This window comes from Taeniopygia guttata, chromosome 1A, assembly GCF_048771995.1.
Source record: "Taeniopygia guttata chromosome 1A, bTaeGut7.mat, whole genome shotgun sequence".
Classification (NCBI taxonomy): domain Eukaryota; kingdom Metazoa; phylum Chordata; class Aves; order Passeriformes; family Estrildidae; genus Taeniopygia; species Taeniopygia guttata.
This window is the reverse complement of record NC_133025.1, coordinates 14,324,554-14,349,895: the sequence shown is the minus strand read 5'-3', so window position 1 is coordinate 14,349,895 and position 25,342 is coordinate 14,324,554. Positions and strand designations below refer to the sequence as shown.

At 35.6% G+C, this 25,342-nt stretch overlaps 1 protein-coding gene across 4 annotated transcripts in view; it reads left to right on the top strand.

Annotated features, from left to right (window-relative positions):
* Window positions 1-25,342, top strand: part of LRRK2 (leucine rich repeat kinase 2) — a 63,874-nt gene that overhangs the window by 8,076 nt on the left and 30,456 nt on the right. For all 4 annotated transcript variants that reach the window (XM_030292054.4, XM_072919831.1, XM_072919832.1 and 1 more), the window contains 20 exons: window positions 304-438; window positions 2,122-2,256; window positions 5,648-5,779; window positions 8,234-8,353; window positions 9,474-9,598; window positions 10,144-10,223; window positions 10,996-11,099; window positions 12,719-12,848; window positions 13,400-13,524; window positions 15,137-15,270; window positions 16,810-16,954; window positions 17,237-17,376; window positions 18,719-18,847; window positions 18,932-19,102; window positions 20,345-20,600; window positions 20,827-21,015; window positions 22,419-22,540; window positions 23,281-23,350; window positions 23,795-24,015; window positions 24,548-24,798. In XM_030292054.4, the coding sequence (XP_030147914.4) occupies window positions 304-438; window positions 2,122-2,256; window positions 5,648-5,779; window positions 8,234-8,353; window positions 9,474-9,598; window positions 10,144-10,223; window positions 10,996-11,099; window positions 12,719-12,848; window positions 13,400-13,524; window positions 15,137-15,270; window positions 16,810-16,954; window positions 17,237-17,376; window positions 18,719-18,847; window positions 18,932-19,102; window positions 20,345-20,600; window positions 20,827-21,015; window positions 22,419-22,540; window positions 23,281-23,350; window positions 23,795-24,015; window positions 24,548-24,798 (2,914 nt within the window). The remainder of the gene's footprint in view (window positions 1-303; window positions 439-2,121; window positions 2,257-5,647; window positions 5,780-8,233; window positions 8,354-9,473; window positions 9,599-10,143; window positions 10,224-10,995; window positions 11,100-12,718; window positions 12,849-13,399; window positions 13,525-15,136; window positions 15,271-16,809; window positions 16,955-17,236; window positions 17,377-18,718; window positions 18,848-18,931; window positions 19,103-20,344; window positions 20,601-20,826; window positions 21,016-22,418; window positions 22,541-23,280; window positions 23,351-23,794; window positions 24,016-24,547; window positions 24,799-25,342) is intronic.

Below are 25,342 nucleotides of genomic sequence, written 5' to 3'. Positions count from 1 at the left end.
TCTCTGTTTTACTCCATGAAGTCACTTGTCGTTTGTACATGTATATAAAATAATAAGAGTACTATTTTGAAACTTTTTTTACCAGGCAGGTATGAACTGTCTTTTGGTGGTAAAGTTTTAGAACATCAGTACTATTGTAAAATGCAACCTTAAGAGATAACTTTGACATGGGTTATACAAACCTGGATTTGAACTGTAAGAGTAAACTTTAAGGACAGTATTAAAGAGTTTTGGATTTTATGGTGTTTCAATGAAAATATTGAGAAATAATCAGTGCAACATGTAATCTCTTCTGCTCTTCAGACATAATTGCTTTTCTGCTCTTGGAAGAAGAGGTGGATGTCTTTTCCTTGGTATTTAATGCCATGCACACCTTCCCTAAAAATGAAGAGATCCAGCAGCATGGATGTAAAGCGTTACACAAACTTTTTGAGAAAGGTATTTTATGTTGTAGTTTATGACATTAGAAAAATGTATAGATTGGGAGGGATGACAGATATTAATTCAAAGGCAATAAACAAATTTTTGCATTCCAGATTGGTTTGTGGATTATGTCTGTTCTTAAATGAGCTGGCACAAAACAGACTTTCCAAGCAATATCACAAATTCTATACATTAAAAGAATAAATATAACATCTTTTAAAAAATCAATATGTCCCTTCATTTCTAACTCCAGAGTTAACTGAATAGATGGGATTTAACACTGGTCAGTAACTGAAATAAAGAATAGTGATATTTGATTTTAATTCTCAAAAACAGGATTGCGTATTTTAAACTGGTAAATTTTAGTAACGTGAACAGTTCTAAAATCAAACAAAATGTTTATACCTTAGAAAAATACTTTTATATATTTATACCTTAGAAAAATATGTTTTACCCTGACAATGCTAAAAGGTGATCATATGTCCATACAATAGTCCCATTTATGCTGAAAAATGAAGTCATCATGTATTGAATTTTTGCAGAAACCTCAGGAATTGTGCATTTTACAGCCAGAAGTCCCCTTGTTATAGTCCCTTTGCTTTGAATTGAGTTTCTTGATTCAAAATAAATATTGGGAAATGCTATCATTCTGCTGTACTTTTTTGCTTCAAAGGTAGTCTCCAGTTCTTCAGATTGGTTCTTTTTGGCACCATTCTATATTGCTTTTTTAAGTTTATCTCCCAAATAAGTGCTTGGAATTATCTTCTCTGTTCCTTTTCCTCTTCCTGTCCCTAAATACTTTCGCCCTGCTATATTTTCTCTTCAGTCTCCACAACAGTCTGAACTTCTTATGTTTTCTGGGCATGTTTTTTATAAGTGCCAGATTTTCACAGATCTGGCTGCAGGTACAGACCTGCATACCTTCTTCTTGGTGGCAGCATCAATGTGACAAGTTCCTAGGATGCTCCTGACTTGTTTTCTCTACCTGTGAGCCACCTTGTCAGTTTTTGTTATGTGAGTGTTTGCATAACCTTATCTTCAACAAGATTCAGAAAACAATTATTTTTGTGAAATTTAAGAGGTGCTCTTTCTCATCCTGGGTCAGCTTCCTTATCTGCCTCATTGCACAGCCACACAGTTATGTCAGTGTGAATAACAGGGGCCAGGAAGGGAAAAACCTTAAGCCATTAAGGTAAGATGTTATTAAAGTGTGGCTTTATGGGAAAAAAGTCCATAAAAAAAAAAAATAAATAAGAGTATGCAAAATGGCATTCCCCATTCACTAATTTTTTTTTTTCACACTGTATGCTTAGCTTTTCCCTCACTTATATACTGTCTTGTTTGAACTATTTGTGGAAATTCGGCTTGGATTAGCATTCTGTGAAAAAGGCTAAAAGACTTCTAAACTACAGATTCACAAGGTAGCATTTAAAAGTCAGAACCCAATTACATAAAGTGGAAGCTAGAAAAGGTGTTTATAAAGTAGCTCAGTTTTTAGGGTGTTTATAAAGTAGCTCAGTTTTTAGTTAAAAAAGCCATAATCATGTAAGATTATATGTATAGAGAGTACTTTGCTTTCTGTGAAACATAGACAATAAATGTAAGGAAAGTTGATAAAAACAGTTGTCTTTTCTCATGATGCACCAGGATAAGAATTATTTCCTCAAAACATACTGTATCTCTTGCCTTTCAATTTAGTTCCAGAAGAGCAGCTGACTGAATTTGTTGAAAGCAAAGATCATATGATCATACTGAAAGTATTTAAAGAGTTTCCAGAGAAAGAAGAGGTGATTCTTCCTGCACTTTATTCATTACATTCCTTAGCTGGTCCACGTAAGTATTAGAAGTTATTTTCAATTCCTTTTCTCCCACAGTGTGCATCAGCTGTTGCTTTCTCTAATTGTAAGAAGTAATCTTTGTGTGATTCTCAAAAATCATTGAGAACTGGTCAGGAATTGCCAGACAAATCACCTTCCTGTTTTCTTTGGGAAATATCCTTTTTAAAAACTGGATATTTTTTGTATTTAACCATTAAAGCATAAATCTTTCCTAAATAACAGAAAAAAAACTTTCTTCCAGTTGGAGTAAGTGGTAGCAAAGATGCTTATCATGGTTGTAGAGACTGAAGTTTCAAGACTCTGCCCTATCATCTTTTATTACTGGAAAAAATAAGATATATTTATTGACTAAATAAATCTTCAGTGAGTTTGGGTCACAGGTAAAGAATATTCTTGGCAAAGTCTGTCCCACAAAGAAAAATTGCCTGTACAAATTCAGTGGCCAGGCCTGGGAGAAAAAATCTGAGTTCAGACACTTGCTGTGGTCATTCAGTGGTGGCTGCAATGGCAGGCATTGGTAGCACTGTGGATGTGGTAGTCTTACAGTGTCCTCAGGTGTGCAGTAAGACTGTAAGAAAATGTCTTTTTTATCTCTTGTCTTCCAGTAACAGCAGTCCCTGTTCTGTGCAAAATCAGATCCTGAGAAATGTGTTTGAGGATTTGTTTTAATTTGTTGACAGCAATCTGATATTGTTAACACGGAGGCAGGTTTTGTCAGCTTCCTGCTGACAAATTTTGGGAAGCATAGAGCAGGGTTCTGCTCTCCATGTCTTTCATGAGGTGCATAATGTTGTACCTCCTGCAAATGTGTTTACTTACAAAGTCTTGCCCCTGTACATCCTGTCTGGCTCTATAGGAACTGTGCTGGCCCCATGAGTGCTATCTAGTTCCTGTTTCTCAAAATTATTGCTGTTCCAGTTTGTATTTTAAAAGTTTAGTATCCCTTGAGTCAGAAATAATTTTACCTTAGCCCAGAAGTTACTGTTGTTTTCTAGGGAAGAGGATGCCAGATTTTAAGTTCTTTTCGAAACAGTAAATAGCTATAAAAAGTGTAACAAGAGAAGGCATGAGAAATATGTGCTCTAAAGTAGTTATTTAATACTCTCATTTCTAATATGAAAGATTGAAAATAGCCAGAGGAACAGAAACTACTTGCACATGAATGTTCAAAGCTGGTGTTCATACTCATAATTGGTGACATCCCTCAAGAACTCAACAAAATATATTCCTTTAGGGCCACCACAGAGAAGATAATTCAGTGTTAGGTACACACTATAACTTATCCAGTAGCAAATGTCTCCCCATACCCTGAAGTTCAAGTCTATTCTGAATGAGTACCTCACTATGCCTTCGTTCATTAATTCATACTTAGACTTGTTTCTGGCTCATGTTGTAAGAAATTGTAGGATAAGGCTGTACAAGAGCTCTTTAATCTCAGTAGTATTTGTGGCATGAGAAAAATGCTTTGCTGCTGACTGTCCTCCAGTGTGGAGTGGTGGATCACAGAGTGTTGCCCGTCTAAATGGCAGGCACAGGGAGCCAGCCAGGCTTGGGCTCTGTTTAGTAGGGAGGAACAGTCACCTCAAGAGGAAATTTACCTAACCCTAAACCAGCTGGGTTGAGTCACCATACAGAGTGCTCAGATCTCTTCATCAAATGTTGAGAGATCCTAGATGACCAAGTTTTGATGGTTAAGATTAAATGAGATCTGTTCCGCCTCTTTTTCTCTAACTTGTTCTGGGATATGGTGACTCGCTGCAGATGCCATTGCTTGGATCTTGCAGATTTCAACATGCATTCATCAGTGATCAATTTTGGAATCATCTATTTTACTATATTCATAAACATCACCTTTGAAATCATAACTTACTGTGGGGTGATGCAATACTGTTTTGTGGAATGTGTGTTTTCAGTTGAGAATGACATGATAAATGGCTGTCCTATTAAAGCATTGTGAAAGGTACATTCCTTCACTATCAAATAGAGTGCTTCAGAAATGCTTCCCACTCAGAGCTTGCTTTTTCATCTGGTAGGTTGTCATTATTTAATATTTAGAGATGTATTATAGTAAAGATTTGCTGCTCTTTTAAAAAGGGTAATTATCTTTAATAATACAGTTGTGAATATTTCTCTTATGTTGTATCCAGGGAAGCCAAGCTGTTGAAAGAACAATTAAGAAAATTTATAGATCTCAGCAGAGTAGTGCTGACTTCCTTGGAGCTGGTGACAGGACTCCCTTTCATTCATTTGGGGCAGCATTTTGGCCAAGATTTCTTGGGTTCATATTCTGTCTCATACCCTGGATAGAAATACTATAGGGATGCTTTCATACACATATATGATGCTGTTTTGCCTTAAATTACTATATGTGGGATTCCTCTGTCCTCAGTTGGAATGGATACATTCTGTCTTTGTATGGGCTCATGTGATTGTCCTGTTGGTTTCTGTTCCTGGCCTGAGTAATAAAAAGTAAACAGGGTGAGAGTGATCAAGCTCTGGCACAGTTTTCTTGGAGGAGCTGTGAAGTTTCTATCCTTGGAAATACTCAGAAGCAATCTGGACAACCTGCTGTAGGCAGCCCTGCTTGAACACGTGGGTTGGACACAGTGACCTTTTAGCTGTTCCTTCCAACATCAACCTGTGAAATACAGGGTGTGCAATGGCTTTCAAAATATTGCAGGAACACTGGATGAAAATTTCAGTACCTTCAGTACACAACAGGTGTACAGTAAAACTAATTTGTAATGAAAATAATAAGTTCCTGACTTGTCCTCTAAAAAAGAAGGAAAACTCAGAAATTCATTAATAAATCAAATAAATCACTACAGAATAAATTTTATGAGAAAAAAAAAATCTAATTTTTTTCTTAATTTTATGTCCTTGGAAATATTACTGAAATATTACTGTAAAATGTGTGTTTGATCACCATCATGCTAGAAACACCATTTACAAGATTGATACCGTATTTATAAAACACACAGTTTGTTCACATTTAAGAAAAAAACTACCAAAGATTAGTCTGGGAGGAGGTTTCTGTTAAATGGCCTGATACAGAATGGGGTGAAACAAAAAAATGTTAATCTGAATTTTGACTGCACATTAAAATCAATGTCTGGGTAGGAAGAAAAATCCTAGCAATTAATTATCATTCTCTAGGTAAGAAAACGTTGTTTTAATGAATAGTTCCCAAATGTTCATAGTCATTTATGTCTTTTATAAACATATCAAGAAATAAGGCACCTTTCTTTCAAGATGCAAGGTAAAATCTGTAATATAGTCACAGTTCTCTAAATAAATCTATTTAACTGAAGTCTGAATTAGAACCTAGTCAACTTTTTTTTTTTCTCTCTCTCAAGAAGCAGTTTTTGTTTCTGTTTCTTCTTTAGCCAGCAATGTTGAAGTGCTCATGTCGGGAAATGTTCGCTGCTACAATGTTATAGTGGAAATTATGAAGAGTTTCCCCAGTAGTGAAACAGTTCAGGAAGTGAGTTGCTGTTTGTTGCACAAGCTTACATTGGGTAAGTTCACAAAGTTGTTTGTATAAAGTCAGTTTATTCTGACTGTGTAAGAGTCAGAGTTAACTGGGAGCATTTCCAGGCAAAAACTGCTATTCCAGTAAATCCTCAGGGTGGTGCATAGATCCTTGTGTTTAATGATGCAAACCCTTGGCCACAGTCAATATGGTGTCCTTATGTGTTAAATATAAGTAACAATAAGCAGCTGCCATAGAAGACTCAAGTCAGGAATAAGTAATGAGAAAAAAGGGTTAGAAGCACAACAGGAGAATGGGAAATCAGTAGGTCTGATGCTGTATAAAGTTACTACAGAAAAGAAGAAAATTACTTAGAGATTTCATTTTTTTGAAGTGCCAGTGGTGAATGTGTGAGAAACAACTGGTGCTACAGAATTAGTTGAAAAGTAATGTCTAAAACTCTAGCTTACCTCCTTGCAATGCATTTATCTTCAGAGACCTGTGCTGCATTCCTGATAGCAATGATGCCTGTCTTGGGCCCCCGCGTGCTGCAGCAGTGAATGAATCACTGGATTCTGGATTTGCCTTGACTTGAACAAAAATGCTTTAGTTGTCTGAGCTAAAATGGGCTGGTGTCACATCAAGAGAAATTATGTCAGTGGCAAAAAGTTGTGCCTCTTAGCAGCCCTGTTCTCACACTTGTGACTGTAATAAATCCATTTGAGCACTTGCCAAGAAGCACGTAGTAGGAAGTTCAAATGAAAATAAATATGTTTCTGCCCCTGCTCCATGCAAGCCAACTGCGAGCAGCTGCCTGAGCAGCCCTCACTCCATGGCTGGTTCTTATTCATCAAAAGTTAGACTTCCCAGTTTTTGCAGGTGGTGTTCTGAAGGTACTGCAGATGCTGGTATCAGTGCATGACTCCCCACAATAAAGTTGGTGCTGTCCTTTCACCATCTGTTTCCACTTCTTCATGCAGAAAAGGTAGAAAATACAGATCAGGCCTGAGTGCAACCCAAAGCAATTTTCCATTCCCCTTTAGAAAACCAGATAAGATTTTTAAGGAAATGTAGTGGCTGCTGAGGTGGTAATTGCAGGGGTTTTGGCAAGAGGTGATGCTAGCCTTGAACAGTTTGCTGTGCAAGACTAACTGAAGATAGGCAGGGAAACCAAGCACTTGTGGGGAAACAGCAGCTTGGTTGACAGGCCTTGATCTTGCTGTAAGTGCAATCAGCCTGGTTTCAATCAGATGTTTGCCATGTGTTTATGCTGACCGACAGCATAATGAAGAGTGGCAGAAGAACAGTCACAAGATCTTTTCTTCTTTGAGCCCTTCATCTTAATAAAGAGCTACTGTAGTAGAGTTATTGAAGAGGTGTTCACAGCACCTTGCAGTTATGAGAACAGATGTGAAATTGTTAGGTGCTCCTGGAAATAGTCTGGAAGATTTTCATAAGTATAGCCAGTGTTGCTTCCCAGATTATTCTGATCAGCGCTGTCTTCCTAAACCAATGTTAACTGGCAGTAAATGGTAAAGTTAGCATCTACTAGCTTCCAAAATCACCATCATGAATTCTTACTAATCTGGTAATAGCTATCCTAGATTTTACTGTCTTTGGAATTTTAACTGGCTGATACCTGTTTGGCCAGCCCAAGTCCAACAGAATTCCTCATCACATAGCCTAGGTTTATTAATTTCTTCAGGTAAGTAATGCATTCACACAAATATACTTTTTCCATTAAAATATGTTAAGAAACAGCAATGCTGATATAACATGACCACACAACTGATCTTTCACATTACTACTCTGATTCTCATTTTTGCTTATCAAGATTTAAATGAAATTGAATATCAAAATAGAAGCCATAGCTATCAAACCATATTTGACAAAGTGAGTGTTGGTCTGTTACTTTCTGCATAATGCTTCCAAACAAGGAAGGTATTTGAATTTGCTTGCTTTTTGGAGAGTGCCTTATATTCAGCTTGTAATACAAAATACTGTACAACTTATAATAATTGTTATGCTTGAAATATATTTATTATCCAAAGGCTTTCTTTTGTTCCAGAAGGAATCTATTCTATATTTATAATGCTGGCCTTGATTTATTTAATAAGGAGGGCAAAACCAGAGATTAAACTAGGGTTAAATTACTTGTGTCAGAGGATAAATCAAATCATTGCTTCCTGGCAGGAAGTTTGCAAGTGATACACCAATTGTATTTTTCTCATTTTGATGACAGTGTGTGTTTCATTTTGCATTAAACTTCTGCCTCTTATAAAAAAAAAAAAATTAAAAGGCCCACAAAGAATGTAGATCCCAATTTTTTTTTATCCTTAACCTCTTATTTCTACAAATAAAATTTTGGTGTCAAGTCCTGTAGTAAGAAAAACAGCATTTGTTACAAAGTTTGTGCATTGTATGCTGAGAAATTTATATTAAATGCATGTAAAGCTCTAGATATGTGTTTGTATTAATTTGATATCTTATCTTGTTTCAGGAAATTTTTTCAATATCCTTGTATTACATAAGGTTCCAGAAGTCATTGTGAAGGCTGTTACAACATATCCTGAAAATGCAAAGTTACAAGCTGCAGCTCTCAGTTGTTTGGCTCTTCTAAGTGAGTAAATCTCTGTCTAATTGTTAACTTTTTCAGTCTAGTGATTTCCTATAATAATTTCAAACTCCATTTCTATAACACAAAAGCCTCAGGCAGGACAGCTTCAACAAAGCTGGATTTCCTACATTATTACAATTTGCTGTTTCACTATGATAAGACTGTGTTCATATCATATGCCCAACATCTGCACCCTGTTCAGAGCTGGTAAGTTATGTTCACAGATCTGAACAGAGCAAACTGTTTATTCATAGACAAATTTTGGATAATCCCTACTTAACATAAAGTCTCCAGCAATAACAACACAGATTTAATGTTGTGTTTGCCAGGTATGACAGTACTCATATTGTGGCAGTTGATAGGAACACAAAATCAATGCTTCTGCTTTAGTTCTGAAATCAAAAGATGTAAACTTTCCTTGAATACAGTTCAGACAGAAATTAGTTAGCTAGTGGGAAAAAAACTAAGAATCTAATCCTCTTTGTTCTTTAGTAATTGTTTAATATAAAAGTCAGTAGAAATGCTGTTTAAGAGTCCCCAAAATAGCAAAGATTAGATATCAGTACACATTCCATTATGCCTCAGATATTATGCTCAGTGTTGGTATCTCTTTCTTTCTCTTAATTGCTGAAAATCACAGGTAGAAAATTATATATTTCAAATGCTGTTGCACTTTCTGGGCTATTTCTCTCTTAGCAACTGCAATTTGCATTTTGTTTTTTAACAGCTGTTGTTTCAAGGTGTAGATGGCTCTGTAATAAGTGGTTCCACGCAAATGATTCACAGTTATATTTTATGTCTGTGGTATTCTGTACGTAAATACACAAGAAAAAGAGGTACATGCAGGTCTTTTCAGAGCCAAAACCTATGGTGATCTGTAACTATGTGACCCGTTTACTACACTACACTTAAGTTTTTCACTCCCTTTATAACCTTGAAGACATTTTTCAAGTCTGTCTCAGAGTTTATATCAAAAGATATCTCCCTTCCCAGAAGAGGCTTATCTTCCTACTGTTTTTCACACATATTGCCAGTGTGAGTGCCTCCATGACTACAGGAAGGTTAAGACATAGGTGTTTTGTTTTCACAGTAAGAATTCATTGTAAATATTTTATATTTCAAGCTGAAACAATATTCCTAAATCGGGACTTAGAGGAAAGAAAAGAAGAGGAGGAGGAAGAAAAGTTATGCTGGTTGGAAGCGTGTTACAGAGCATTAGAGCTGCACCGAAAAGATACAGATGTGCTGGTGAGAAATTATGGGTGGTGGGAATATGGAAAGACTGTATTATGTATTGAATAAAATGCTTAGAAACATACTTTTCTCATCCATATCCTCAGGTAAAAAAAGACCTTAATGTCTGGCTTAGATTTAGAATAAATCTTACCTTTGCTGCCTTTCTATGTTCATCTCAAGATTTTAGTTACTTCTTCGGATGAAATGTAGGTAGTTAGGATGAGGCTTGTACCTGAAACTTTGGCCATGCAAAGACTGTTGTTCACATACCTCTTTTGTATCCAGCAGCCAAACACAGGCCCATCAGCAGAAGAATTAATCTTGGCTTAAAATAGATACCAAAATGCAAATCGAATAATGAGACTGTCACACATGTTTTTAACTTGAGCCTATCTGAGCTATAAAGAATGCTAGTGTACATTTTGTTATATTTCTACATAAAGTGCCTTGTATCTCTTTTGTGAACTGAAAAGCAGTCAAACTATTTAAGTTTTTTCATATATTTTTATCTTGTAGAGGTATATTTTCTTAATGTTTTTGTCTTGGCTTATATTTAGGAGGCTGCGTGCTGGGCTTTGAAAAATCTGTTTCTGTATCAACGCAACCTTCATGAGAAGATTGGAGATGGAGATAACCAGTCAGTGTTGTCTTAACCCAGATTTTTGGAAATGAAAAAAATGAGTGTCTGTTATTAAGCTATTTGATGTCTCACTTTTCAATTACTTTTAGTTTTGTAGTAGATTAAATGCATGATGACCAATCACACCTGGGGAGTTTTCTTCCAAAGTGTGCTAACCTTGACTCAGGAAAATCTGCTAGTGTTTTCGTAAAGGGTCAGAACACAGCCTATTAGAGCTAATTTTTACAGTTCATAAGGAATTCTGTCTTCAGTTGCAATAGGGATAAAGAATGTAAGAATTGGGTAAACAGACAAGATTAAGATACCTAGCATGTAAGGAGTGTAGAAAAGCAGTGCTCATTTTCCCACAAAACAGTTGAAAAAGCATTGTAGAGGGAATGCTGCCTCGTTAGGGAGAATCTACTGGGCATAGATAAGACACAAATTTCCATTTTACTTAAACTATTTCTCAGAGTTCCTTAAAATTTTAGTTGTTCAATTTTTGTAAGCCTGTTCTTGGCTTCCATGGAAACATGGTTTCATGTTTCCTTTCTGGACCTCAGGTCCCTTGGAAAGCATGGTTCCTAGGAATTCAGTGAGACTCAGACTAGACAAAGTTGCATAGGTTAAAAAGGGGTTTCTGTCAGCTGTTGCTCTGGAAACATATTAGAAACCAAGAGCAATCACCTGAAATTTTAATAATGTAATACCTTTTTAAGAAACTGAACTGCAATTATGAAGTAATTGCTGTAATACAATCAATGTGCAGTGATTTGTTTCTCTCTGAAAGGTTCCCAATAGACAGAGAAGTGATGCTCTCCATGCTGATGCACTCCTCTTCAAAAGTGTTTCAGGCAGCTGCTAGTACCTTGGCAATTTTGTCACAACAAAATGGTAAGGGATTTTAATTATCTTTCCTTTCTCATTCATCAGAAAGTTATTGCAAAAATATTAAAGATAATTTAGTATATTGTTGAATGAATATTATGTGATTAGAATATTATGTTGTTGTGATAAGTGGGAAGTTTATTCCTTGCTTTGAAAAAGTTACTGTTGGCTAGTGTCAAAAAATAAGAGGAAATAAAGAGCTCTCTGCCAGTTTATGTGTTGCAATTGCTACTTTTTGGAGTAGGAGACATGAAAAAAACTGTGCTCTCTTTGTATGCTTGTTTAAATATTTATCACATGTTTGAATTTTGTCAAGAGGAGCATTTGTTGAAAAATCACATGAGTAAGGAACACAGCCCAATAAATACCACTTTCTTGCTTAACACAGTCCTGTTGACTTCAGTGGATCAAATTGTGTTGAAACTTAAGCATGTGCATGACAGGTTTCAAGATTGCTTTACTCCTGATCACGTCCCTGACATGGTTTCATAACTTTTTTCAATTTGCAGACCCCCTCAAAATTTTTCAGTGGAGATGTGGACCTCTGAGTAGAGTATTTAAGCCTACTGACAGTTGGCCTGCTTTTATTAGATAACTTTCACAGAATCCTTTGAAATGGTTATGGACCTCAAGGGATTTGCACACTGCACATTGAAAACTACCGGCTAGATAGGAAGAAAAATCCTAACAGTTAATTACCATTCTATAAGTGAGAAAGCATTGTTTTATCACCAGTTTATTGAGCCATCCAAGTACATAAAACCTAACACAGAAAGGGTTTTATAATTAGTTATGGGTTCAATATGTATCTATACTGAGAAATAGATCTCATAAATGTATGCATACTGTTGTCATGTACCAGGTACTCACATAGTGTGTTACTGACAATTGGCCTCTGATTCCTTTTGGAAGTCTAAAGCAAGTTTTTCTTCTTTTTTTTTTTAATTAGTATTCTTTTTGATTTCCCCCTCAAGTAATGTGCTTACAGCAGAAATAATAGACATAAAGAAGCTTAGTAAAACCTTCTAGCATAGTATTGCTTGAACTAACCATCTGAAATGGATGTACTGAACTGGGAATAACAAGATTTTGTGGTAGTTACTATGATAATTTTAATAATGTTCTAATTTTTATTAGTTACAGTTATAACTACAACTTGTGCTTGGATATTTGAATTTGCAAAAAGTGAATTAACAAAGTAAAGAGAATTAATAAATATAAGTTCATTTTTTAAGTTTAATTTTGAAGTTATAAGGGGTTTTTTTTTTATGTTTTAAGCTCTAGCTTTCCTACATGATCACAAAATGTAATTACAAGGGAAAGGTTTAAGAATGAACATTTCTGAAAATATAAGTGAGACTATACATTCTTCTTCCCATGTTAACTTTACCTAAGTAAAAGTAGCAGTTGTATAAAAACTAATTAGACAGAAATTACAAGGTGTTTGATTGAGCTATGCAAATATAAGTCAGCTTCAGCTCAAATTATTTCCCATTTTAATTCATACTATAATGTCTGTTTGATGAGGTGAAAACATTAAAAAAAAAAGGAGGGAAAAAAAGTTGGTTTTGAGAACTACAGAGAAAGAGATTTACTTATAGGATGCTTGCTGTTTTGTGTTTCAGTAAATATTAGGAAGACACTACTGGCTAAAGGCATACATATGAATGTTTTGGATATAATGAGGAAACATCCACATTCTCCTGAAGTGATTGAAAGTGCCTGCAGGATTCTGAATCATGTTTTTGAAGGAAGGTAATAAAATTAGAAATGCATGTTCACTTTCGTGGTGAAGAGTTTTGAGATTCTGTGCCAAGAGTGATTACATTTAAGTTGTTGACTGGTAGGGAAATTGACCACAAACTGACAGCCCTGTTTAAGACATGGAATTTGGTAAGCCCTGTAATCAAATGCCCAGGTGGGTGTATGTAGGGAGCTGCATGTTCTTCCCTTCATGATTCTTGTGCAGTGAGATTCAAATAGACAATTGCTGGGTGGTCTCCCCTTCTGTTAGCCGCACTGAATTCCACTGAGAGATAAGAAATTTCCCAAAAAATTACCTCTGATTATTAAAATATCATTTTGTTAATATTACTTTCTTGTTGGCTAGGATGCAATTGTTTACAGACTGAATTAATGGAATGGCATGAAAATAGTTTACTATGCTGAAGAAAAGTACCACAGTTTAATTTATGTTTCAGATTTACAGTGTTCCAAAGGGTTATCATACAGTGTTAATTAAGGACAAATACATGTGAAATTTAGAAATGCATTCTTTTTATTTATTTTATAAATAATATTTTCAGTTTCCCTCATCTGGATGTAATGACAGTAGCAGTATCTGAAGTTGTAAAAGCCATGAGGAAACATGAAAAATCACTCTCTGTACAACTGGAAGCACTTCGAGTCCTTTTACACTTCATGATGCCCAGTAAGTCATCCAAAGGCATACACCAAATCAGAGAATAGAATCAGATAGCTGGGTTTTAGTCTTTCTTATCTAATGAGACAGCCTTTAATGGGACTTCAGAAAATTATTGTAGTTCTGTACATAGCAGAGAACAGCCATAAGTCTTTAAGAACATACAAGATGGGAAAAAATATTTGAGGTATTGAAGATAACAGACCAAAATTATCACTGCTGATTTCCCCTTGATTTCAGCAGTGAAGAGTTAGCTCCATTCCTTCTAAGGAATTTAGGGAGAGAGTATTGAGCTATCAGTGTCATTGTGGTTTGCATCATCAATGCCCTTTAAGTGAGAGCAAACCGTGATAATGACATGAACATTGTTGTACTACAAAATGCAATTGTTTTGATAGTGCTTCTGTCAAACATAAGGAACATAAAAACTGGACAGTGATCTATTAAAGATATAAAATATACAGTTATATACTACTTTCTATCACAAAGGAGAAAGTAGTTTTGTTTAGTTAGAAGTTCCTTTCAAAAAAAAAACCCTCTTTATCAGCAATCCAGAGGGTGAAAAAATGCTCTTTACTAGTTTTATGGCTTTAGTAGAATATTGGAAAAGTTTTAACTCTTTTGGTCAGTGTACTGCTATAAATCTTGCATTTTTCCTCTGATATTGAGTGTAGGAGTACAGAAATGGGTACTGATTTTTTTTCAGAGCAACCTTTTGCAAGTATCTCTCAGCAGTATGAGCTGAACATTTACAAAACTAATAACTCTGAAAAGAGTAACCTGTTTTATATGCAGACTGATTGCAGGTTTTCAGTTTCCTTCTATTATTTGAGTTCTAATCCTAATACTTTTCTCTTTTTCAATGAAGAGCGAGATTTAGATTTGATATATATGTTCTAACATGGAGGCAAGGTGCTTTGCTTGCCAATATCCTGGAAGTGAGACCCTTCTAAAGTGTAATCAAACACAGAGAGCACCAACTGGATGCTGGAACTTGCAGGTTAATTAGGGAATAAAAAAGTAATTCATGGGAAAAATAATAATCACAATAAATATGAATGCTGAAGTGACTTTTAAAGGATCTCTGGGTACTTTCTGTAGTGTCACTTGACTGCAAGTGCCAAATGCTACAAGAAGGGTAAATCTGAAAGACCTTTTTTTGTATATGCTCATATTCCACTTAATGTCATCTGTGTGTAAAATTTGTCCTATGATGTGCTGCCAAGTGAGCAAGAACAAATAGTTTATAGCTTCTCTATAGTGTCTCCTTACCAGAAGGAAGAGGCATTCTGAAGTAGGTATCAGGAAACTCCATACCTCAAAAAAGTAATATATTGCAATGTACCTTAGAACAGATTCTTTGGCACGACTTTGTATTTTCATAGTAAGCAGTGAGCAAATATGTGGTGAAATTTTCCTTTCAAGCACAATGTACTCACATTACAATGTAAATCTGGAGGGATTCCAGTCTCTGCAATGCAGTCTTCTGAAAGTACCATAAGATATGAAATATGCTCTCAGAGTCACCTCAGTGCTCATTTGTTAGACTGTATTATTGGGTTAATGGTGGGGAGCATATGAAATCTGCTGTTCTGAGGAAGGCTGTTTTCCATTGTTGCAGATACAAAGAATGAACACCAGAATGGTTCTTCCAGAGATGTGGGAGATGCTGCTTTTGCACTTACAGGAAAAGTCATTAAAAGCCAGTGTCTGTTGGAGGGAACTCACTCATTGGTGCTTAATGCTTTAAACAGGGTATAGTTAAAGCTTTATTCTTACAGATTTTTTCATTATTTTACACTTAAAACAGTGAATAATTTGTGAGTTTTAGTTCTGCATTGATTTCCCTACTCTTACTCTTACTCTAAGAATTACTCTTAACTCCCAAGTTTCATGAATCTTTTAGGGTTTCTTCTTACTTTCTTTTCTGCAGTGTATTTAGATGATTCTTCATACAGTAATTCCAAAGGATATTTATTAAAAAAAAAAAAAAAGGGTTTTTTCAAGGATACAGTTTATTTGGTATTTCTTTTTTCTTAAAACAGGCTAGTGTACATATGAAAAGTGTCCTCATGCCTACACCTCAGCTACACATAGAACTGAGTGGACTACTCAGTTATCTGCATTCTTTTCATTGTTCAACTTTTTCCAGCCCCTGTAAAATACAGTGATCACAGTACCTTGAAAGAGAAGCTGAAAAATGAAAGGCTGTTTCAGACTATGCAAAGGAAACACTGGGAACTTTGCACAGCAAATTAACATTAAATCCTAGTGATTGGAAATGTTTCACTTCATGGCCTTCAGAAGAATCCAATCTTTACAAGGTTTTCAAGGGTCACATGACCACAATCAAAACGTAGCAATTCCTAATTTTTTAGAAGTCTCTCTCAGGAATTTTATGCTTGCCAAACAGATTCAGTCAAGGAAATTTATGTCTCTTATTGTAGAAGTCAGAGCAAATAATGTATCAGTGAAATAGTTCTAGAGTGTCTAAAAGAAATCTTGGCCTGAAGGTATCAGATATAGGAGTAAACAAAGGAGGTAATTTTTGCTTGAGAAGGTCTTCAGTGTTTTCTGATCATCCTGATTGTATTTTCCAATGCAACTGGTTTGTGGTTTGGGGTACCACAATATCAGCCAGAAAGTCTAGAAATTGACACATGTAATTAAAAACTAGAGACAGAATAAGGAGGAAGATGGACATGACTCCATTGAAATAATTTTGCAGATTTTGCAGATTTGTGGTGGCTGTGACATTCTCTGTGACAGAGATCTAGGCCTCATCTAGGTTTGCTCCATCTAAAAGTGGGGGATGGTAATAGGTATGTTGCTTCATATCTTTTTCTTTTAATATTTTTCAGTTGCCAGCGTGTTTATCACTTGTTCCAGTTCTCCAAAAAAAAAAACAAACCCACATTTAAACCATATTTTCTTCTTTTTTAACCACAAAGGAAGTACATTTTCTCCCTCTGCTTGACCTAGGAAAATGGTGTAAACTTATCAATGAGAACTTGAAGGAAAAAAATCCAATTTTTCTTTAGAAAGTAGCTAGGATATATTTTCAGAAAATAATATGAAAATCTGAGGAAGTTATGAGCATCTGAAACTGATGGTTGATAAGAAAATCTTTTTGGAATTGTGATTGTTATTTATTGTCACATCACCTGTAATTTCACATACATAAGAAACAACATTCACTTGTTACTGCAGAGCAGCTTTAAGAACAAACAACTCTTCTGTTGCCATTGTAAGCAGAACAATCTTGATCTGATTTTATCTTCCTTTCTCCACTAGTTTATTGGAAATCCTAGCATTCAGAAGTGTGGATTAAAGCTGCTTGGTTCTGTAGCTGAATGCACTGGTGCGCTGGAAATTTTAACCCAGCAAGGAGCTACTGACACTGTGCTTCACACCCTACAGATGTACCCAGATGAACAAGGTAGGGAAGGTGTTTTGTCAGCAGAATGAGAATGGCATGGTAGGAGGTTTGTACCAGATCTGTTGCTCTCTTTAGTGCTGGATGTGATGTAGGTTGTATGGCAAGAGAAGGCTGCAGTGTTTCACCGTCCTCAGGTACCCACATTGTAGTTATGCCTGGCTATGTAATAGCTTGTGCAAGTGACTTTCTGGAATGTTACTAAAAGACTACTTTAGTCATGGGTTTATTCCACTCAGAATGTCTGAATTATCAGTGTCTGAATAATATTTATTTTTCTTCTAGATATACAGTGTTTGGGTTTGAGTCTTCTACGCTCTTTGATTACACGGAAGAGTTTGTGTATTGCAACCATGCATGTCCTGTCAGCAGTTCTGGTTTCTACTCTGCGACGATTTAAAGAAGTCACTGAAATCCAAATGCATGTATGTGTCATTTCTGTCTTCAAAGATAAAAACAAAACTCAAAACCATAGAAAATTATTTTAATATAGTTATTCAAGTATAATTCGTTATTTTACTTACTTGATTTTGATTTTATTGAAATTACTAGATTACTAGAACCTTTGTAATTAAACTGAGACATATATTGTAGAGATTGTTTTATTGGAGGCATATATTCAATCCAAAATGTGTAAGCATAGGTTAACTGTTTATCTAAAACTTCTGAGATCTGCAAACTAGAACAAATTTCTCAGTCACGATCCATTGTTCTGTCAGTCTGTAAACATTTCATGAAGTAACCATCATTAGAGTACTGATTGCCCTTCTTTGAGAAGTTATAGAAGATGACTTTGTTCCCAGCCTTGTCACCAGGAATAAGCTTAGTGTAGAAATGCTGTATTTAAGAAAAGATATTACTGGAATACTATCAGGCTTGGGACCCACATCTGTATATGGAAGGAGAGTTCTTTGTCTGTAAACACACATTTAATCCTTGTGTAAAGTTCTGTTTCCACTGCTTCAGAAGTTTTCCCTGTTTGCTACCAGTTTCATTTTTCTAGCGAGATAGAGTTTGCACATGATATCAGCTTTCTGTGAGAGTTTCTATACTTCTCTTTCAGATGAATATGTAAATATTGCAAATACAGCCTCCCTCCTTTGCTGCTGTTTTTTGTCCAGCCTTTCCACATTTAGCTTAGCAACCAATGTAGAGAGAAATAAAAATAATATGCTGGAATAAGGAAGTCACTTTAAATGATTTAGTTTCAATTGGGTTTGGACAAAGAGTCCATAATTTACCCAGTTCATCCTTCTAGGTGAACTTTACTTGCAGAATCACAGTATAATTTTGTATTTCTTCTTACTTGCTAGATACACCTGTTATTTTTTCATTTAGCCTAATAGTTCTTTTTAAATTTAGGGATTACTGAGCAACACACTAGAATAGGGGATGTGTCTTCATTCCATATCATTAAAAGGAGATTGTTTCCTCTTTACACTTTCAGGAAATCACAAGGACATTTGTCACTGCCAGGCAGGATGTTGTCAGATATTATGGTGCATATTTGACTTTTCAAAGTGTCAGTTAATATCTGTTTAAGTGGGTCAGCTAAACAATCGTGGACAGCTATATAAACAGAGATACCTGCTATTTCCTGCCTTCTCACCCAAACCTCTCCTATTTGTTAACTATTGCATGTTTAAAAGTAAGACAACAAAATTAAAGCACAAATCTTTTGGTTGAACTTTGATTTTGTTGCATGACCTGTTTTAAAGCGACAGTTTTTAACATGTACTTCTTTCAATGTTCTCATTGTGTTCTTAGGGATTTCACGCAATCTTGGCAATTCTTGGTTTGTCACCTTGTTTTGCAAAGCTGCTGGTAAATGAATCATTTGACACAGTAATTTTCTACCAGATGTCTATGTGTTTCACTGACCAGCGAGATCAACAGGTATCTTCTTTCTCTGACAGCTCTACAGCTGAAAAATGTTGGAGCTTTTTTGTCTTAACTTTGATTGTTTGTCTTCCCATTCAGTTTCAAAGCCTGTGTTGTAGATGTTTTGCTAAAATAGCTGAAAATGATGAGTTAAAAAATACAATGCTGGAAAAAGCATGTATGGAGTACAATAGTATTATGGCTGAATGTTTACTTTTACTGGGAGCTGATATTAATAAGAAGACAAAGACAAACTCTTTAATCTATCAGGTAATACATGGAAATATATGTACAATTTTATTGCTTATAAGTTTATGCTTTTGGGTTCCTTTCTTTTGTCATGTAAATATTTATTTGGTAGAACACAGAGAACAGAGATGCTGCTCCCACATGCCCACAAGTGCTTCTTGATAACTGTGACCACCTTTACATTTAATTTTTTTTTAAGTGATATGCATAAGCACTTCTTTATTTTGGTTCAGTGTCAAAGTTTTAAATAGTCTGAGGGAACCCCACCAATACTGCCTGAAGGGAATTAGGAAGTGTTCAGTTCTCCTGGTGGAACTCTCTGGGTGATGAAGCACAGCTGGGTTTGGAACTGACCATCCATTCACAGAGTGTGAGATAGGCAAATCAGTGTTTGCAAACCACAGTGGACATATTGATGTAACTGAAAGTATTTCTATAAAATGTTTTTAATACTGACAATCACTGGTCTGTGTAGTAATGCAGACTTGGAGATTGGGAGGAGCTGTCTGAATCATAGAAACATAAAGGTTGGAAAAGACCTCCATGACAGTGAAGTCCAAATTTTAGCTGAACACCACCTTGTCAACTAAGCCAGAGCACTAAGTGCCACATCCAGTTGTTTGTTGGACACTTCCAGGGATGGGGACTCCACCACTTAGGGTTTCAATGTTTAATCACCCTGTCAGTGAAGATACTCTTCCTGATGTCCAGCCTGAACCTACCCTAGAGCAGCTTGAGGCCATGTCCTCTTGTCACTGGTTGCCAAGTGGCCGAGCTCTACCTGGCTACACCCTCCTTTCAGGTAGTTAAAGCCAGTAGAGCTGAGCTCACTGTCATTAGGCAAGGCTTGATGAGACTGACTATTGTTGCCTGTTCATTAAATATCCAGATGATAACCCCTAAGTGTCTGTTTTCCACTAAACAGATACATAAATGGAGTTGCAATAGGCCACATGCAATTACCAAACTAGATAAATTACCATTCATTTCTGCCTGAAAATTGTGTGCACTCATGACAAAAATTATAATTGCAGATCTAAAGCATTTGATACATTTGGGCAAATTTGCATGAAAGTTGGAATTGGTACTCAGACACCTTAGGCAGGCATATGCTTCAAGGAGTAAGGAATTGCATAATTGAGAAAGAGACACAATCCTAAAAATAAAGTCTTTCTGAATTTGAGACAAGCGTCTTAATGCAGTCTGAGGTGTTATTTGAATTCTTCATATTCTTGGTTTGTTTTAATTGCTTTTCTCTATTAGGTTTGTGAGAAAGGAAGTAATCCTAAATTGGTGGAATTGTTATTAGCCAGTGGTGCTCGAGAGCAGGATGTTCGGAGTGCTTTGACCATCAGTATAAAGAGAGGAGATAGCCAAATCATCAGCTTGCTCTTAAGGAAGCTTAGCCTTGATGTCACCAACAGCAGCATTTGTCTTGGAGGATTTGGTTTTGGCAGATTAGAGCCTTCCTGGCTCATTCCTTTGTTCCCAGATAAACTTACTCAAACAAGAAAACAGAGTGAGTATATATAGATACTGCTGTACAAAATGTGTCACTATCTTTTGATGATTCTATGAATGTGTTTTCAGTGAAGACTTTCAGTTGAGAATCTCTTCATAGCATTCAGCTTACTATAGAAAGTTTGGCAAAACTTTGAAAATACGTCAAGCTATTTCTGTTATTTTTTGAAGCTACTTAGGTTTCTTGGAGATTATTTTATTTTTTCCATTTCTTATACATGTAGGTGCAGGTTCTGCACTGGCAAGGATGGTGCTCAAATTCCAGATGAAGAACATTTCAGAGGATAGATCAAGAGCCTCCTCCGATCCAAACTTGTCTGAAGATGGAGTGGACAGAAACTATGACTGGAATTTCATACCTGACCCATTAGTGGACAGTATTTTTCCTTTGAGTGATGATATTGATAGTGAAGGTAATAGTTTTTCTTTTCTTTTTTGCTTTTTGTAATCCAAATCTAATGTACTAGGGCTAGACTATGGCCATAAATCAGTCGTTTATTTGTATTTGAGATTTAACACCTCCCATAAAGAAAAAAACTTCTATCTAAAATTGTGTTTGGGGTAGCATTGGAAAACAGTTTGTGGTGAGTATGTGCTTCATCTACAAAACTAAGACCTTGAAGAATTTTACACAGTTAAACATTTAGAATTAGTTTGTCATGCATTCAGTTTTTCGTAGAAAGAAAGACTAAGATTCTTGCAACTGAATTTAGATTTTGACTTTTTATGTCTATTTCTGAGCTGCCTTTAAAGCCTTATATGACAAAAAGCAAGAGCTTCAAGAGCCCAATTTGTCTCCTCATGAAGTCCGGTGTATTGTGATCTAGAAACTCCTCTGTTCCCTCGGTAGCCTGTAAATAAAGTTCATACAACCAGATCTGGTATAGAGGACTATGTTATTAACAAATAAAGTAGGTGAAACAAGCCCTATCCCAAAGATAACTAATTGATCAGAAAGTGTAAATGACAGATTTATGTTCAACCCAACACCATTCTTTGCAACCAGGACATTTGAATGCCTTTAACTTATAGAAAGACAGCATTTCTGTCTATAAACACCAGCAACTTATTAATTAAATTAGCCTTAATTTTAATGTATCTTTTTTGTTGTTCAGATGTTGCTCTTGTTTTAGAACAGCTGATTACTTGAAATCAACATAGATGAAGAATTTGAATTTTGGAATCAGAGACTCCTAAGGAAATTTTTTATTTTGCTTTGTTCTTTTCCTTATATCATTCAGCACCACTTTTCATTTCTATAGACTATTTGTTGCCCCGTGTAGAAAAGTTGTTATCATAAAAAAATGCAGGAGTGATTTTGGAAGTTTTAAAAGTAGCTTTGGGAAAAGGGACATCAAATGTCTCCAGATAATGACACCAAATGTCTCCTAAATCACCAATCCAGAGTGGTAATTGATGTTTCATTCTCAATAAATGTGGGAGTGCAAATTTATCTATTGAAATACAACTCTTTTCTATTTAAAAAAATTATTTACACTGAAGTAGCAGAAACATGTGCTATGAACCATGCATGATCCCAACCCAATGGAAATTTTTGTATCATAAATCATCAGTGCAGGTCCTGCAACCACCTGCAGTTCCTACTTGAAGAATGTCAAGTGAGTATGGCCCCTCTGCTCTAAAACATACTGACAACATTCTTGCCTATTGCACACAGAATTGACCAGTGAGATTTAGCCAGTATTGATGCTTTTGAAATGCATCTCTTCTTTGTATGTCAGCATCTATAGTACAGTTGAATTCTAAGCCTCATCTTTAAATACATTTTTTTACTATTTGTGTTCCTGTGTTCAAGGGAGTGAAGGTCCACTTTTTACAAAAAAGAAGTCCAATTCCATTGCAGTTGCTGATTTATATTGTAGGGAAATGGCATGTCAGAGAGGTTCTCCTACTTTGCCACGACATTCCTACTCTGTGGTAAGTCAGATCCGTGCTCATTCCAGGCTTTTAAGTCCACCTATGTAGACTACTCCAAAATTGTTAATGGTCAAGTGATAGGAAAGGTCATGTAACCATATGGGTTTTGTCTCACCGTTGCCATTCAGTGTTTCCTTCTGTTCTGGTGCACTGTGTGGATGAGTTTATGTCAGCAAAAAATTATGATCAATAAAAAGTAGACAACCTTTTGAAGTATTCAAATTTCCAATCTGGTGTTCAAATGGAAATACATTTGGCCCAGTCACAAAAACTTAACTTCCCCTAGTGAAGCTGTTCATAAGTAATTATCAGTGGAGACTGATGCCCTAAGACATAAGAGGACAAATTGGTGGAATCGAAGTGGTGGATTCCTTTGAAAGGAGCTTGTCTCTTTCTGTTGACTGTAAAGGAAACTGGAGAGACTGGCTTTCCTGGTGGAAGTTATGTTTTGTAATACTCTGCCCCACCCTATTACTGCACCCTAGTGAAAATCATTCTGGGTTGCCAGAAATGCACTGCTTCCACTGCACTTTAAATCTACCATTCTTTCCTATTTCCTGGATCAATATGTTTTATAAAGATGTGACCTATTGTTATTTTGAGTTCAAGTGTATAGTTTTTTTTGTGTTCCCCCTATAAGCTCTGATAAAAAGAAACCACAATAAAAAGAGTTTTACTGAATTTGGATGATTTCAGAACATGCATATGTTCCTAAATGCTTTTTCTCTTGGATTTTGCAGGGACCTGGCTCAGATTATGAACCATTAATGAAACAAAGACGAAAATTCTTGCTCTCAGATGAATCCCCTAGTAAGTAAACCGTACAATTTGAGGTATATAACAGATTTTGAATCCTTAATGCTTTCACAAGCATAGCATGCAAAGATTTGAGGCATATTATATATTTGTTTAAGAGAAGGATACATTCTGGAAATACTACAGTAAAGTACAAATAATGCATATATAGCAATTTTTATTTCTTGGGCTTCACAAATGTAGGCAATGGAATTTCATGAGTGCCCTTACTAGCTTTCAAAAGCTCCTTCTGTTGTGTAGTGCATAAACATTCACCTCTTCTCCTTTCCTACTGTCTTATACATTTCTGTGTCTTAATAGAATACTTCATGGATTTGGATCTTAACCAATATCCAAACATTCACTCTCTTCTGCATCTTTCGCTCCCCAGCTAAATTATTGTAATTTTACCTAAGTGATAAATTAAATCATGGTATTTTCACATTTTTGTTTTAATAGAAGGAGTCTCAAAATTGTCATCAAATATAAGACCATCAGACAGCCTTTCTTCATTGATCTCAGAGAAAGAATATATTAAATCACTAGATCTTTCATCAAATGAGCTGGAGAATATTGATGCCATCAGCCAGAACAGCTGCTTATCTAGTCATCTAGAACACCTTGAGAAACTGGAGCTCCACCAAAATGCTCTTACAAACATTCCAGAACAGCTGTGTGAAGTAATTCTACATAATTTTATGTAACACAAGTTGAAATTAGTGAAAATCAAGTATTGATCTCTAATAATGTAATCAATATATATTGTAATAATGTATCCATAGCAATATTACTCAAGAATATGGGTATATATTTTGGCATGCCTTATACATTTACTCAACTTTCATTCAGTGGATTCATGTTAATTAGAAATAAAAGTGTTTTCGTGGGGTTGTTTTAAGTAATTTATTGCAGAGGACTGCTTAAGATGTGTGGTATTAAGTAGCATAATAGTGGCAGTGGAACAGAGAACTGCAGGCAATTAATAGCTTAAATTTTATTAAATTGAGCTAATTGTTTTTGAATAATGCCCTATACTTTATTTTTTCATAGAAACATTATGGGTTACATTGATATGATTGCTATTTTCTGCTTCTTTTCTGTGTGAGATAAATAAACAAATTAATAATTTGTATAAAAATATAACTCAGTTGCAAACATATAAATTCATATTTTCTTTTAACTTTTTACAAACGAATTACCCTTTTATTTCAGAACTTGAAATGCTTGACTTACCTGGATTTGCACAGTAACCGATTTACTTCTTTCCCGGCTTACTTACTGAAAATGAATTGTATTGCAAATCTTGACATCTCGCGAAATGACATTGGACCTTCCTTGGCTTTGGATCCGTGCCTCAGATGTCCAACTCTGAAACAACTTAACCTTTCATACAATCAGCTGGTGTGCACTCCTGAATTTCTTACAAGTGTTGCTGAAAATCTGGAACAGCTCTTGCTGGAAGGGTGAGTAACATGAGTAAATGGACTATAGCATAACAAACATAGTAGGAAATAATAGATTTGTCATGCAGAGAGATGACTCTTTATCGCATGTTAAGGCTTGTTTAGTCTCTGGTGAAACACTGACATTGTCTTCCAAATGTGTAAATTCCTACAGGTTTTGTTGGTTGGATTACAAAGTACAAGATACGAGTATGACTTTGGACCTTGATAGAATCTAATAGCGTTGCTGTTTCATTAACATGCTAAATAAGTTGCATTTCAGTTTCTTTCTGCTGCCATTACTATTAATCCACAGGCCTGTGTAGTCTGACATACTCAACTAGGTTTTCTGTATACACAAAACAGTTTTCATTGTATTTCATATGCATAAAAGCTTTTCTGGAATTAGCAGTAATGTAATTTTAGGTGTTGGTATGGGTATGTTTTATATGACAGAAACAGTTAAAACATGTAGCTTATTGTTTGCCAGCGCTTATTATCCTATTTCTTAGTGAGGTAACTCATGCCCATTTGGAATTCTTAAATTGGTGATAGCTTTGTAGAC